The 13,286-nt window shown below is 35.4% G+C and overlaps 1 protein-coding gene across 11 annotated transcripts in view; it reads left to right on the top strand.

The window, feature by feature from the left end:
* ADGRV1 (adhesion G protein-coupled receptor V1) overlaps window positions 1-13,286 on the top strand; it is a 584,631-nt gene that overhangs the window by 278,438 nt on the left and 292,907 nt on the right. For all 11 annotated transcript variants that reach the window (XM_073014617.1, XM_007978103.3, XM_073014615.1 and 8 more), the window contains one exon: window positions 8,263-8,363. In XM_073014617.1, the coding sequence (XP_072870718.1) occupies window positions 8,263-8,363 (101 nt within the window). The remainder of the gene's footprint in view (window positions 1-8,262; window positions 8,364-13,286) is intronic.

Here is a 13,286-nt window from a genome sequence, read left to right as displayed (position 1 = left end):
TCAGTGACAGTATTTTTGAATCAATAGTTATAAATGTTTATGAAAATGGAAATCTGTTTTTCCATAGTCCTTTTGTATATGCAGGATGCAAACATACCATAATTCCATCAGCACTAGGATAAAGCAGACTTTTTCATTGTCTTATTCATTAATTCATTCAACAAATATTTATGGAGGGCCATCTCTGTACTGAGGATACAGTAAAGAATGAGATGCAGTTTCACCCCTAAAGAGTATGTACTACAGTGTAGGATAGAAGCTAGATAATAGGTAAGGAAAGGCTATAGTTTACAATACCATGGTTTAGAGGGCAGGTTCTGCAGTTACAATGTGATGACTCTGTGAGATATTAAGAAATACATACAAAGAATTTTCAAAAAAATACATGCAAAGAATTTTGTATTTTTTATTGTTTTTAAAACTACCCCATGGGAAGATTTTGTATTCTACAACTTAAGAGTTGTGAATATGCCAACCACTGTGTTAAAAAATAAATCATCTTTCACATTCCACATCTAGGCCTCATATTTGGCAGTAAGAAGAAATTAAATTGTATTAATGTCTGTCAAACTATTTACCTACAGCTTAACCATAGAAGTGTTATTATTTGCTGTATTAATGATACGGTTGGGCATCTGAGAATTCCTTAAACTATAATTCTATGCCCCACCCTCACCCATTCTGTGCCCTGATACTCTTCTTACAGCCCCACAACTTCTTCTATGAACAAGGTGCTATATAGTGAATTAAATTAAGAGCTGGGTATAGGGTAATGGTTAAAAAATGCACACTTTGGAGCCACACTGCTTGGGTTCAAATCCTACTTATGCTGTTAGCTCGTTGTGGGACCTGGATCAAATTACTTAGTTTCTCTGTACTTCACTTTTCCCACCCATGATATTTGATTACAAATTGTATCTATGTAACAGGGTGGTAAATATATGAAGTGAGACTTTTCTAACATTCTGCTTTAGTGATATTTTATCTGTAAATGTGATTATTACTGAATGCATATCTCTTGTATTTGGTATGCAAACAGTCTCTAATAGTCATTATCTTTTAGGAAGTTTTTCTGGAGATAGAATCAAGTAACTAATTAATATTCTTTGTTCTGGTTGCCAGTCTTTCCAATATAACTTTATTTTATATAGTTATAAATTTTCTTTAATGTGTTTTAATTCTGAACGTAACTTCAATTCAATAGCAAGTTAATAACTTCTTATTCTTAATATCTTTCATAAAGGTTGACATTTCTTACTTAATAGAATCTTCTAGGTCCATATAGTTCCAAAATCAGATGGAGACATCCTATTTTACTTTTATGCTAATATATTTAAAGAGCAAATCAATTTTATAGAATGATGAAATAATATCAAAAGGTACAATGTTGAAATACAATCTAGATGTCACTTTAAATGTTTTCATCGAGACATAGGTTATGTGCTGCTATGACCCACAAAATCCCTTGCTTGTTCCCAAAGACTGAATATCAAAAAAAAAAAAGGAGTTTTAAAAACGGAAGACAGAATGTTATCCTGATTGTATAGAAAACCAGTAGGACTGACTATAATGGGTTTCCTGGAGAATCGTTAGTAAATACCTGTGTATATTTTCTGCAACTTATGCTAGAAAAGGCTACATGGATTTGCTCATGTATTTGAGAATCAACACCTAAATGTTGGGATCTGCTTTTATCACTTTTGACTTGGCGTCATATTTTAAATTATTTTATTCTCTCTGTCCATGTCATATTGTTATGTAATTGCATATTCTGTCGATAAGGAGATACAAAGTCTTGTCTTTGTACCTCAGTTTCGGCTCATCCCTCAGAGCTGGATGAATTCCCATCCCTCTGATGGATCCCCAGGAACCAGAAAAGAGAATTTTATATATCTTATATACATATTATTTATATATCTTATATACCTATTCTATAATTTAGGTCAGGACACATCGAATATCCCTCTGAACTTGATAGCAGTTTGCTAGTACTTTTCCTGAAATACAGCAATATACAATTAGGAATTTAACCTTTTTTTAAAATACAGAGTAGATCACAATGTATCGGTCCCAATTCTAGTTTGCAGTTCTATTTACTATACTAGAGCAGAACTACCCTAGTGTGTGAAATAGTTGTAAAGGCCAAAAAGCTTACCACTTCTCAGCTTAGAAAGATGAAAGGAAAGGGCATGTACATGTGACTTAAAATTGTAAACTAGTTTGCCAACTATCAGAAAATTAAACTAAGATCATTCCTTGAGGTTAAAATGAAAGGACAAATCATCCATCGCTGTGTGCATTAGAGTGCAGCATTATGGAACTCAACACAAAGATGGCTTGGTAGAAGTATAACTTAAAATAATCAGATAATAAAGCCATAATTTTGTAGTATAATTATTAAGAAACTTCAGCATGGTTTGAGATACACATTGCTATTTTGAGGATGTTAAGGAAGCCTACTCTGCCTTCCCATAACTCTTTTGATATTGTACTATCAAAGATAAGACTATTGGTTAGGCTACTGCATTGAGTTTGACTCTGAATACAACTCTTATAGTCTTGTAATCTTTTTTTTTTTTGAGATGGAGCACCACCATACTTGGCAAATTTTTGTATTTTTTATAGAGATAGGGTTTCGCCATGCGGCCCAGGCTGGTCTCAACTCCTGGACTCAAGCGATCTTTCCACCTCACCCTGCCAAAGTGCTGGGATTACAAGTGTGAACCACCATGCCTGGCCAATATGGACATATTATTTGGGATGAGTTTGGCTACAAGTAACAGATGACAGCTCAAAGACATCTTAAACAAATGGATTTAGTTCCCAGATTGATTAATTCAATACCTTAATGGTGGTGTCAGGAGCCCAGGCTCTTCTCTTTTTATCCTCAAAGATTTTTTTCCCTCAGCTTTGTCTGTACATGATCTTAAGTTGGCTGTAGCAACTCCAAGCATCACACCAGCAATGTCCAGGCTTGCCAAGGGAAAAGCTCTTATTTGGGTCCAGTTTTAACAGCAGTGAAAACTTTCCTAAAAGCCACCCAGAATGTTTTCCCTTGCTTCTTTTTGATCAGAATTATATTCTGTGCCCTTTCATAACTGGTCTTTGTCTTGGAGAAGATCCAGATAGAAATAGAGAGACAAGCACTGAAAGAGCAGCAAGGGTTTATCTTTCTGAACATTGCCCAGCAGTCCCTGACATATACTAGTTCATTGGTTGTTTTGTAGAGATGGTGGGAGTGAGGCAAGTGGGCACAGGAGTTCCTACTATTTTGCTCAGGCTGGTCTCTAAAACGTCTGGCCTCAAGCGATCCTCCTGCCTGAATCTCCCAAAGTGCTTGAATTACAGCTGTGAGTCACCACACCAGCCTGACATACAATAGTTTTAATAGATGTTTGTTAAGTAAATAAATACACAGTATTGATCTGATGATATCCTCCAATAATGAGATGTATTTTTGCTATGTGTCAAGTTCATACTTTCAAGTGCCATACCATATTATTGTAGCCATTTTTAATAAAAATTATTTTATTTATTTTGAGATGAAGTCTCTCTCTGTCGCCCAGGCTGGAGTGCAGTGGTGTGGTCTCGGCTCACTGCAACTTCTGCCTTCTGGGCTCAAGCGAGTCTCCTGCCTCAGCCCCCTGGGTAGCTGGGATTACAGGCACGTGCCACCAAGCCTGGATAATTTAAAAAATTATTTTAAAATATGGCGTATTTTTTCTTGCTTTCACTTAGGATGGTTTAACACAATACTCTCCAACAGAGTTTTCCAGGATGATGGGGATATTTTACACTCTCTAGTATGGTAGCCACTAGCCACCAGTGGTGCCTGAGCCCTTGAAATATGGCTTATACAATTGGAAAGCTGAATTTTTAATTCTATTTCATTTTAATTAATGAAAATTTAAATTTAAGGCTGGGTGCTGTGGCTCATGCTTTTAATCTCAACACTTTGGGAGGCCAGGAGTTCAAGACCAGCCTGGGCAACATAGTGAGACCCTGTCTCTACAAAACGTAAAAAAAAAAAAAAAAAAAAAAAAAAAAAAAAGCCAAGCATGATGGCACGTGCTGTAGTCCTAGCTACTCAGGTGGCTGAGATAGGAGGATTGCTTGAGCTCAGGAGTTCAAGGCTGCAGTGAGCTATGACCATGCCACTGCACTCCAGCCTGGGTGACTGAGCAAGACTCTGTCTCTTAAAACATAATAATAATAGTAATGAAAATTTAAACTTAAATGCCCACATGTGACTAGTGGCTATTGTATTGAACAGCGTTGAGTTCAACCACCTGTTTATCTGGAGGGTGATCTCCTGGCAACCTCACCCCTCTAGAATAACTCCTTTCCCCTAATACACAGAACTTTTATACTATAAAATCCTTCATGCTGACTTTTGTTCATACTAGAAACCTTTTTTTTTTTTTTTTTTTTTTTTTTTTGAGACAGAGTTTCACTCTTGTTGCCCAGGCTGGAGTGCAATGGTCCGATCTCAGTTCATTGTAACCTCCACCTCCGGAATTCAAGCACTTCTCCTGCCTCAGCTTCTTGAGTAGCTGGGATTACAGGTGCCCGCCACCATGCCCAGCTAATGTTTGTATTTTTAGTAGAGGTAGGGTTTTGTGCCTTTAGCTTATTAGCAGCAGTAACCGAAAGGCATTATGCTGAGGAGAGACATGGGAATCAATAGTGATAAGCACCAAAAAGTAGAAAAAGTGACAAGCACAGCAGTTAGGCTGGTGCAAAAGTAACTGCAGTTTTTGAAATTAAAATTAATTAAAATTGGTTGCCAAGGCCGCGCGCGGTGGCTCAAGCCTGTAATCCCAGCACTTTGGGAGGCCGAGACAGGTGGATCACGAGGTCAGGAGATCGAGACCATCCTGGCTAACACGGTGAAACCCCGTCTCTACTAAAAATACAAAAAAAAACTAGCCGGGCGAGGTGGCGGACGCCTGTAGTCCCAGCTACTCGGGAAGCTGAGGCAGGAGAATGGCGTAAACCCGGGAGGCGGAGCTTGCAGTGAGCTGAGATCCGGCCACTGCACTCCAGCCTGGGCGACAGAGCGAGACTCCGTCTCAAAAAAAAAAAAAAAAAAAAAAAGGCCTAAGCTGAAAAGCTAATAGTGGACTTAATAATGAAATAATGTTAATTTGGTTTTATTTGAATTTATCTGTAGAGAAGGCAGACAGATAAACAGATAATTCATAAATATTTTAAGGAAAATTTCATGAGAAAACGTACTAATACTTGTCTTGTGAACAAGTAAACTTATTTGGAAAGTATCTCTCATTCTTAAGTGATGCCAAATAATAAAGATATTTACAAACATATGTAATGCACATATGTAATTTATGTACAAATATTTCATATGTTTATATGCATACAAACTTTCAGATATTGTATGGATAGACAGGGGAATCTGTAGTCAAGTGTGATAATAAAAGACTTTAGCTGTTCTTTACTAATTAGATGTTCTTTTAGAACCAAATCTGTAATCTACATAGTGGTAGGAAAAAAAAAAAGGCAGATTACTCAATTAGCTGCTTATTTTGTCTACATCATTGCCAAGAAATCTGTTTTTTTAAAAAACCGTTCAGAGTATACCTTTAAGTAATACCTGGAATTGTGATACTTTATTTTTTAAAATTTTTATTTATCTTTTTTTATTCTTTTTTTTTTTTTTTTTTTTTTTTTGAGACGGAGCCTTGCTCTGTCACCCAGGCTGGATTGCAGTGGTGCAATCCTGGCTCACTGCAAACTCTGCCTCCAGGGTTCAAGTGATTCTCCTGCCTCAGCCTCCCGGGTAGCTGGGACTACAGGTGCACCCCACCACGCCCAGCTAATTTTTTTTATTTTTAGTAGACACAGAGTTTCACCGTGTTAACCGGGATGATCTCGATCTCCTGACTTTGTGATCTGCCCACCTCGGCCTCCCAAAATGCTGGAATTACAGGCGTGAGCCACCACACCCGGCTATACTTTATTTTTTTAAAAATCATTCTATTTATAGTTATAACACTTTATGCTTTGTAATTTGCATATTTATATTAAGGAATTTAAAACAAAAAGTTTCTGCAATTAAAAAAATGATTTCTAAGTTTAAATAGATGTTAAATATAGCTATTTAATTTCAGATGAAAAAATAAAAGGTAAGTATTTAGTTTATAGTGTCTTAGAAACCTGATAATTGAAATAATTATTTCTTTAAATTTTAGATATTTAATACCCTCACCCAAGCCAGATGAGTTTCCCTAGACTAGGACCCGGTCTGTTTGAGGTTTTTAGCAATATTCTTCTCCCCTACGTAAAAAAACGCATCTAGATAACTATGATGCGTTATAAGCTAGTAGAATCTCGCCTGTCTTCCTGCCACTGGCTTTGAATCTTGAACTGCCACCAGGTGTCATGCTAGCATTTTAATTGAAGCCTAATATACTTAATTAAATATTTCTGAGCTGGTCAAATTTAGTATACTAAATGTATATCATGAAACAGGAGTATAATAGAGCATTACTAAGTTAAAGGAAAAGGCTATAAATAAGCTCTTCTTGTGCGCTAGAACAAACAGGTGACTTGTGTATTTCTCCTTGCTCAGCACTAATCCCTTGCCTCGCATTGTTATCGTCTACCGCAGTAAACTTACAGCAGAGCACATATTTGTGATCATGTGCCTTAAAATGAAAAAGAAAACCTTGCAAGTCCTGCTTTAAAGTCGATATATTACTCACACACACACGGAGACACGCGCATGCACATTCACACACTCAAGCCTTGAATTTAAACTGGCTTTTATCATCCTAGGGAATTCAAAGTATACATTACTTGAGTTCTGAGCATCCGCTCTAATAGAATATAGACTACCTGGGTCAAAATGCACAATATCTGGCATGACTCTGCAGTTTCTGAAGATACACTCTGTACTTATGTGGGTGGATTTTGAAGCCAGCCCCAGGACCTACACACGTGTTCCAGAACACCCCATGGAAGCCTTCCCAAAAAACGGATTGCTCTAGATATCTTGGCCAAATTTCTAGGCCAAAAGCCTTGACTAATGTAAAGCCTCCCTGGTTGTGGAGAGCCTTGTCTACCTGGTTAAAATATAACTCAAATGGTTTCTCAAAAAGCAGTTATGAGAAAATGAGTCACAAGACCCCATGTAGACCTTTTGCAGATGCCCAGTCCACTTATGCCAACATGTAATGTATTCTGAAAGTTTGTTCCACAGCTTCAAAAGAAAACAAAATGTTTAATGAGTGCAGTGCCTCCTGTTTATTAAGGAGGCATTGATACAACTAAACAAGGTAATATGTGCAAAGTACATGGCAAAGCAGTATACATATGTCAATTGCTGTTATGTTTCAGTAATCCTTAGATGAAATAACCTACTGAGAATAAGAGTGGGATAAGATACTTAAGGGAAAAAGCAAATAGGTTATCATATGCAGCACATTTAAGTCTTAAAAGGCAGAAAATATTTTTAAAATACATGTATATTCTGCCTTTAAAAATCTAACATTAAAAGAAATGTATATGAATTGCAAGATAAAAGATTTCTTGGATTAGTGCCAAGGTTCTGACTATCCCCTTGAAGTTGTGTAAACAGGCAAATTCGAACAAACTCAAAGATAATAAGAATAATTTTCTTCATACAACTTAGAAATTTAGAAGTTTAAGTTAAAAGTCATTTTGGAGAAAATAGCACATTTTCTTCCTGGTTTGGGCATCCAGTAGTGCAAATTTGCCTTTAAAATTCATAATTAACACTATTGTAATTACATAACTACTTCTAGTGGATAAGAAAGGAGTAATTACCAAACCTGAGTTTTGGTAGGACCATTCAAAATTTTATGACTGAAAAATCCTATTCACATACCTGAATATTTCTATTTCCCCAAGCCACCTGTTCTTAGAAAGTTGGATTCCAATTTGTTTTTTTCTTAAACAATAAAACTTGACTTCTGTAAATATAGAAAACCAAGGGCCTAATAAAATTATTAATCTGCTTAATTTGTAATTTCTTTTTAGTGGAGAAGTGAACATGTAGATATTTATAGTTATCCATTGGGCTTGACTGCTAAGTGTGAAGATCTTACTTGTCATGGAAAATGGAGTAGATTACAATTACCATGTCATCTTTTCCAGAGGTACTGGGCAGAGGCAGGTGGCAGACCTGACATGCCTAGCTGCTGCCAAAGATTCTTGCTATGATGCTGTTAGAATCTTCGTGGATTATTAAACCATACGTGGACTTTTTTGTTCCTACAGGTCTTTGCTTGGCTGTTCTTTCCCATATCTTCTGTGCCAGGTACTCCATGTTTGCAGCTAAACTTCTGACTCACATGATGGCAGCCAGCTTATGTACACAGGTAGGAGAGTGCTGGCATTTATGATTTATCATGAGATATCTGTGTTTCTTCTTCTTTGGTCCTTGAACTGAGTGTAAAAGTAAAGTTTAATCTCAACTTAGTTGAAATAAACTTGTTTACTTTTGCAGTGGAAGAGAATGAGGCTAGGAGAGTCATGTAAGGAAAATTAGGCCTAAAATGCTTCTTTCTACAGAGAAGCACCTTAATATCATCGCTTACAAAAAAAGCTTCTTATCACAAAGTATCATATTGTCAGCTAATATATGCTGAATGTGTTTGTAATTTATATATACATTAAAATTAACATATTTTATTAATCTGTTTGAAATATGCTGTGTTATAAATTCTTTATGTGTAGGACGTGAAGATGATGTAAACTTTTGAAGTATCTGGACACTTTGTATTGTTTCCTATAATATAATAGTTTGATGGAACATTTTCTTTTGAAAAATCAATCAGTTTTCTATGGTAGAAGAAACTGTGAAAAACATTGACTTATTAGCAATGTTAATTTAAAGTATCTAGTTTAAAGCACCGTCTAAAGCACAGAAAACAGAACAAAAGATGAAATTAGATGCTTTTTCTATCCATACAGTGTTTATAGTCTAGAAAAGCAGATGTACATATAAGTAACTATAATTCAGTGTGATGTGTGAACATAGACCATTTGCAAACTACTCTATGAAAATAGATGAAGGCTTAATTCATTTTTTTTTTATTTTTCTCTGAAGGTCAAGAAAGTCTTCTTAGAGGAGATGATACTGAGCTGGGACTCAAATGAGTGAAAATTCAGTTTGTTGATAAGGACTAAAAAGGGCCTAGACATTTATATAGGCAAAGGAAAAAAAAGCATAATTACTTCTACTTTAAGGCTGAAATTATAGATCCAGGCAGAAAGAATATTCTATATAATGTTCTTATTGACATACTTTTTAATATTGTTTTATAAAATTAGAAAATCCCACTCTTCTGGATGGAGAGACACTACTTCAATGCAGACAATACTCTATTGATTGGGTGCTGGTCATATGTGTGTATTCAATTTGTGTGCATTTATTGTGCTGTAGACATGATTTGCATAGTTTTTTTAGAATGCTAAAGTGCATTTATTGAACTCTGATAGAACTTGAAAAAAATAGCATTTGTGGTGGAGCTGAAATATAAAATGGAAAATTATCTTAAATATTGGGATTCTGTCATACTTTTTTGTTCTAGGAGTGAAAATGGCCTGTAAATTCCACACTCTATTTTTCGGGGAATAATTAAGTGCTGGATTCTACACAGAGGTCTCTGATTGGGTTTTTAAAGGCCCTATGAGCTATGAGAAGTAGCAGTGGTTACCAAAGGGGCTTGCTTTGAATTTCACAAGGCTATTTATATTGCCTTTGTGACCTGCCTTAGCTGTTTGATCTCGCCTTTGCTTCTTGAATCTAATATATTAGAAAACCCGCCTTCCATAATTAGAGTTTACTTGGCTGTATTCACTACCCACTCTGGTGATTTTTTGGCAGCAGAATTTGTGCAAGACTTAATTATAGCACTATAGAATTACAGACAACTCTTCAGTGTCCTAGCAGACAAATTTGCTCATGTCTAGGGATGTGAAAGACAAAACCAGGATTTCTATGTTGGAGCATTAACTTTTGATTCATGTTGTATTTAACATTGATTTTGGAGAAAACGGTTAGTCATATCCATGTTTTTCAGTATATTTTTAGAATAAATGAAACAAGGTAGCACGAAAAATCATGTAATGTATGACTTGTGACATGAAATAACTAAAAAAGCATTTTCATATCTCATTTTTGACAGGAAGAATTGGTATATTATTGATAGAAGATAGTTTATTTCAAAATGCTTTATCTACTTAGATTTAAAAATACCCTCTGAGTTAAGAAGAATAGTTATCTCCGTTAAAACCTTTTAGCTAAGGCTTTAAAATATTCTTAGGCCCCCAAAACAAGAAGCTGACTACAGTAAGTTGGGCCCCCACCCTACATAAATTTTAAAGTCATGTTTATAGCTCCAGTTATAGAATCTTCCAACAGGAGTTATTACAGTTCCAGACTTGGATCTTTCATTTGGGATCTGCTGTCAATGTTATATTGTCATTTTTGGAGATTGAGTTAACTCTAGAGAAGTCTTCAAAAAATACAGGCTTGGCCTATGGTTCTTTAGCTAAGAGGGAAAATTCTGTAGCTGACCTAGAGTGTTTGAGTTGTGAATACTTTGCAGACAAGTCTGCCAAGACCATTCATTTTCAAATCTTTATTAATGAACTAGGACTAAGTAGAATGACTTTTGTAGAGAAGGGAAGAATAGAAATGCAATAGTCCTGGATTTCCTTTTGGAGCAATGTGGTATAATGGAATCAGAAAGTCAGGAATCAGAAAGTCAGGAAAATATGCTCATCCAGCTCTACTTTCCACTTCTAGAAATATGTGGACTATTATAACCATAATTTATTGTGTGTGTGTGTGTGTGTGTGCGTGTGTGTGTGTGTATATATATATATTCATGATTGGAGGAATATAGATACAAATCCAAAGATGATTCCTGCTTTAAAAATCAAGATTCTGCTTTAATCTGGAGTTTGTCATTATAGCCCCTTTGAAAATCGACTATAAAATACCAGTAGGTGGCAGTAGAAGATTTATTTTTCTCCCTTAAATTTGCCAGTCTCTCTTTAGCCATGACGGCATTCAGTAAAAAATTTGAGAGATGCTTTCATAGTACTTCTTTAACTGGGCTAGAGGGTATTTGTCTGCAGCATAGCAAATACATATTTGTGGTTTCCTACTTTTGTCTTTTTATCCTCTTTATTCAGAATTTAATTAAATGCAAAAGTGCCATAAGAAAAGATTGTACTCCACTGGTTTGAATATATCTTTCTACTGCTTATATATGTTCAAAGTCAGGGACATAAAATCACTTTCATCACTATATTTATGAGCATTAAGTGTGTTATTGGTACAGAAAAATGTGTTTATTATGTCACAGAAGCTTTGAGATAGAGGTCTCTATTTTCAGTTTATCAAATACATATTTCTTCAATACCAAGTTATTTTTTTCTCACTTATATAAATGAAAATGATTAAATGGCAAGAAATTGTGGAGCGCTTCAAGTATGATGTGAAAAAACAGCAAACAAATTTGCATGGTATTGGGTGATATTTCTGAGAAAAACATCTAATTATATCTTTGGGATTTTTATCTTTGAATCACATTGCCAACCCATGTGTGCCCCGATAAGGCTGGTAAACAACTAGTCACAAAGGGCAAGTTTGCAGTTCAGGGTTCTCAGTTCTGGAGGTTCTGTCAGGAAAAGCAATCTTCCAAACCTAAAAAAAGAACAGAAGTTTCCTCATAGAAAACATGATGATAAGATAGAACTGTATTTACTCTGATTAATAATACTTAACAAGGGAAAATATTTGTTTTTCTTCTCTATGGTTTGTTATTTGTACAGCGTAAACATATTTTCTGAAACTAAATAGCAAATTCATCTAGAAATGATGTGTGTAAGTCTGTACATTTACCAGCAAGACTATAGCTTAGGGACCTATTCTCTGGAATTTAAAAAAGTTGGACTGTTACTGTCTTTTGTCCACTTTCTCATTCTGCAACATTTTGGGATGTCATTTTGCAATGTCCTGTTTCCCAGGAAGGATCCTACTCAGACACCCTTGCGAAAAGCTTCTGCTTTAATCTGGAATTATGTCATTCTCGCTTTGAGTATCTAGCATCTTTGAGAATCTTTGACCGTGCATGACTAAAGGCAGAAGTCCTGTGTGACTTCCCAAATGCTGGCTCCTTCTGGATACTATGAATCCTGGTTTCTGTTCCAGCAGCTTGTGCTGTTTTGTTGAGATTGCCAACACAAGAAAGTCATTGTGTGAGTAAGGCTTGAAGACACATATGTAACAAGCATATTTTAACTGAAGCAGAGTAAGATAGAGATGGTAAAATGTTCATTAGTCAGAACAGAATTTTCTTTAGTTGGAAGTTTTTGCTAATCACTTATTAACGAGAATATCCTTTGTTGTTTCTACTTTTTTTGCTGAAAAAAAAAAGTATGTAGGAGTTTAAGTACAAGGATCAAAATTAAATCTTGCTTTGAAGATTAGGAAATTGAGAAGCAGAGGGTCATTTTTCAGTAGAACATTTATGATTATATGTTAGTGCAGATGTAAATGGATCAAGAAAGTAACAACGAAGTGTTTCCTAAACTTCAATGTCGGCATCTTGTTACAATTCAGATAGTGCATCAGTGAGTCTATGGTGGGTTTCCAGATCCTACTTGTTAAGATATTAGGTTAGCTATATTATGACCCCAAAACATCTCTGGTGGTGGTTGTTGCTGCTGCTGTTGCTGTTATTATTATTACTAAATGCATATAATCAAGCTATTTTTCTTAGTATGAAATTTTATTTAAGAAATCCCATTTATTAATTTTTTTTAGTTTCATTTCAAATATTATTGCCTTTAAAATGACTTGCACACTTGTATCTTTCCCTAATTAATGAAAGGCTGCTGCTGTGTCCTTCTGACTTTTTTTTCTTTTTTCTAAGAAAGGGAAAGGTTCTTAGGCAAGTGGACTAAGAGATAATTTAGAGTATGAACAAGGCCTTTATTCTGGTCATTCTCATAGCATTTGAAAATTTGCAGAACTTCTCAGTGTTGTTTTGGACATAAAATAAACTACTAGAAAGAAGATCTAACTAGTTCCCCTGCCCCAAGTTCATTCTTTTCTACCAAGATCTTGTAGGTGGCCTCGCCCTACTACAAAGGTTTTGAGTATGTAAGCCTTTTTTTTTTTTTTTTGTACAATTAACTGTATTTAACTGTGTCTTTATGTAGATATTGGGGTATTTAACTGTATCTTTTCTTCATGTAGAGATTGGTGAATATGAATAAAGACA

Source organism: Chlorocebus sabaeus, chromosome 4 (genome assembly GCF_047675955.1).
Source record: "Chlorocebus sabaeus isolate Y175 chromosome 4, mChlSab1.0.hap1, whole genome shotgun sequence".
NCBI lineage: Eukaryota > Metazoa > Chordata > Mammalia > Primates > Cercopithecidae > Chlorocebus > Chlorocebus sabaeus.
The sequence above is the reverse complement of the archived record's forward strand: the minus strand, read 5'-3'. Positions and strand labels throughout refer to the sequence as shown.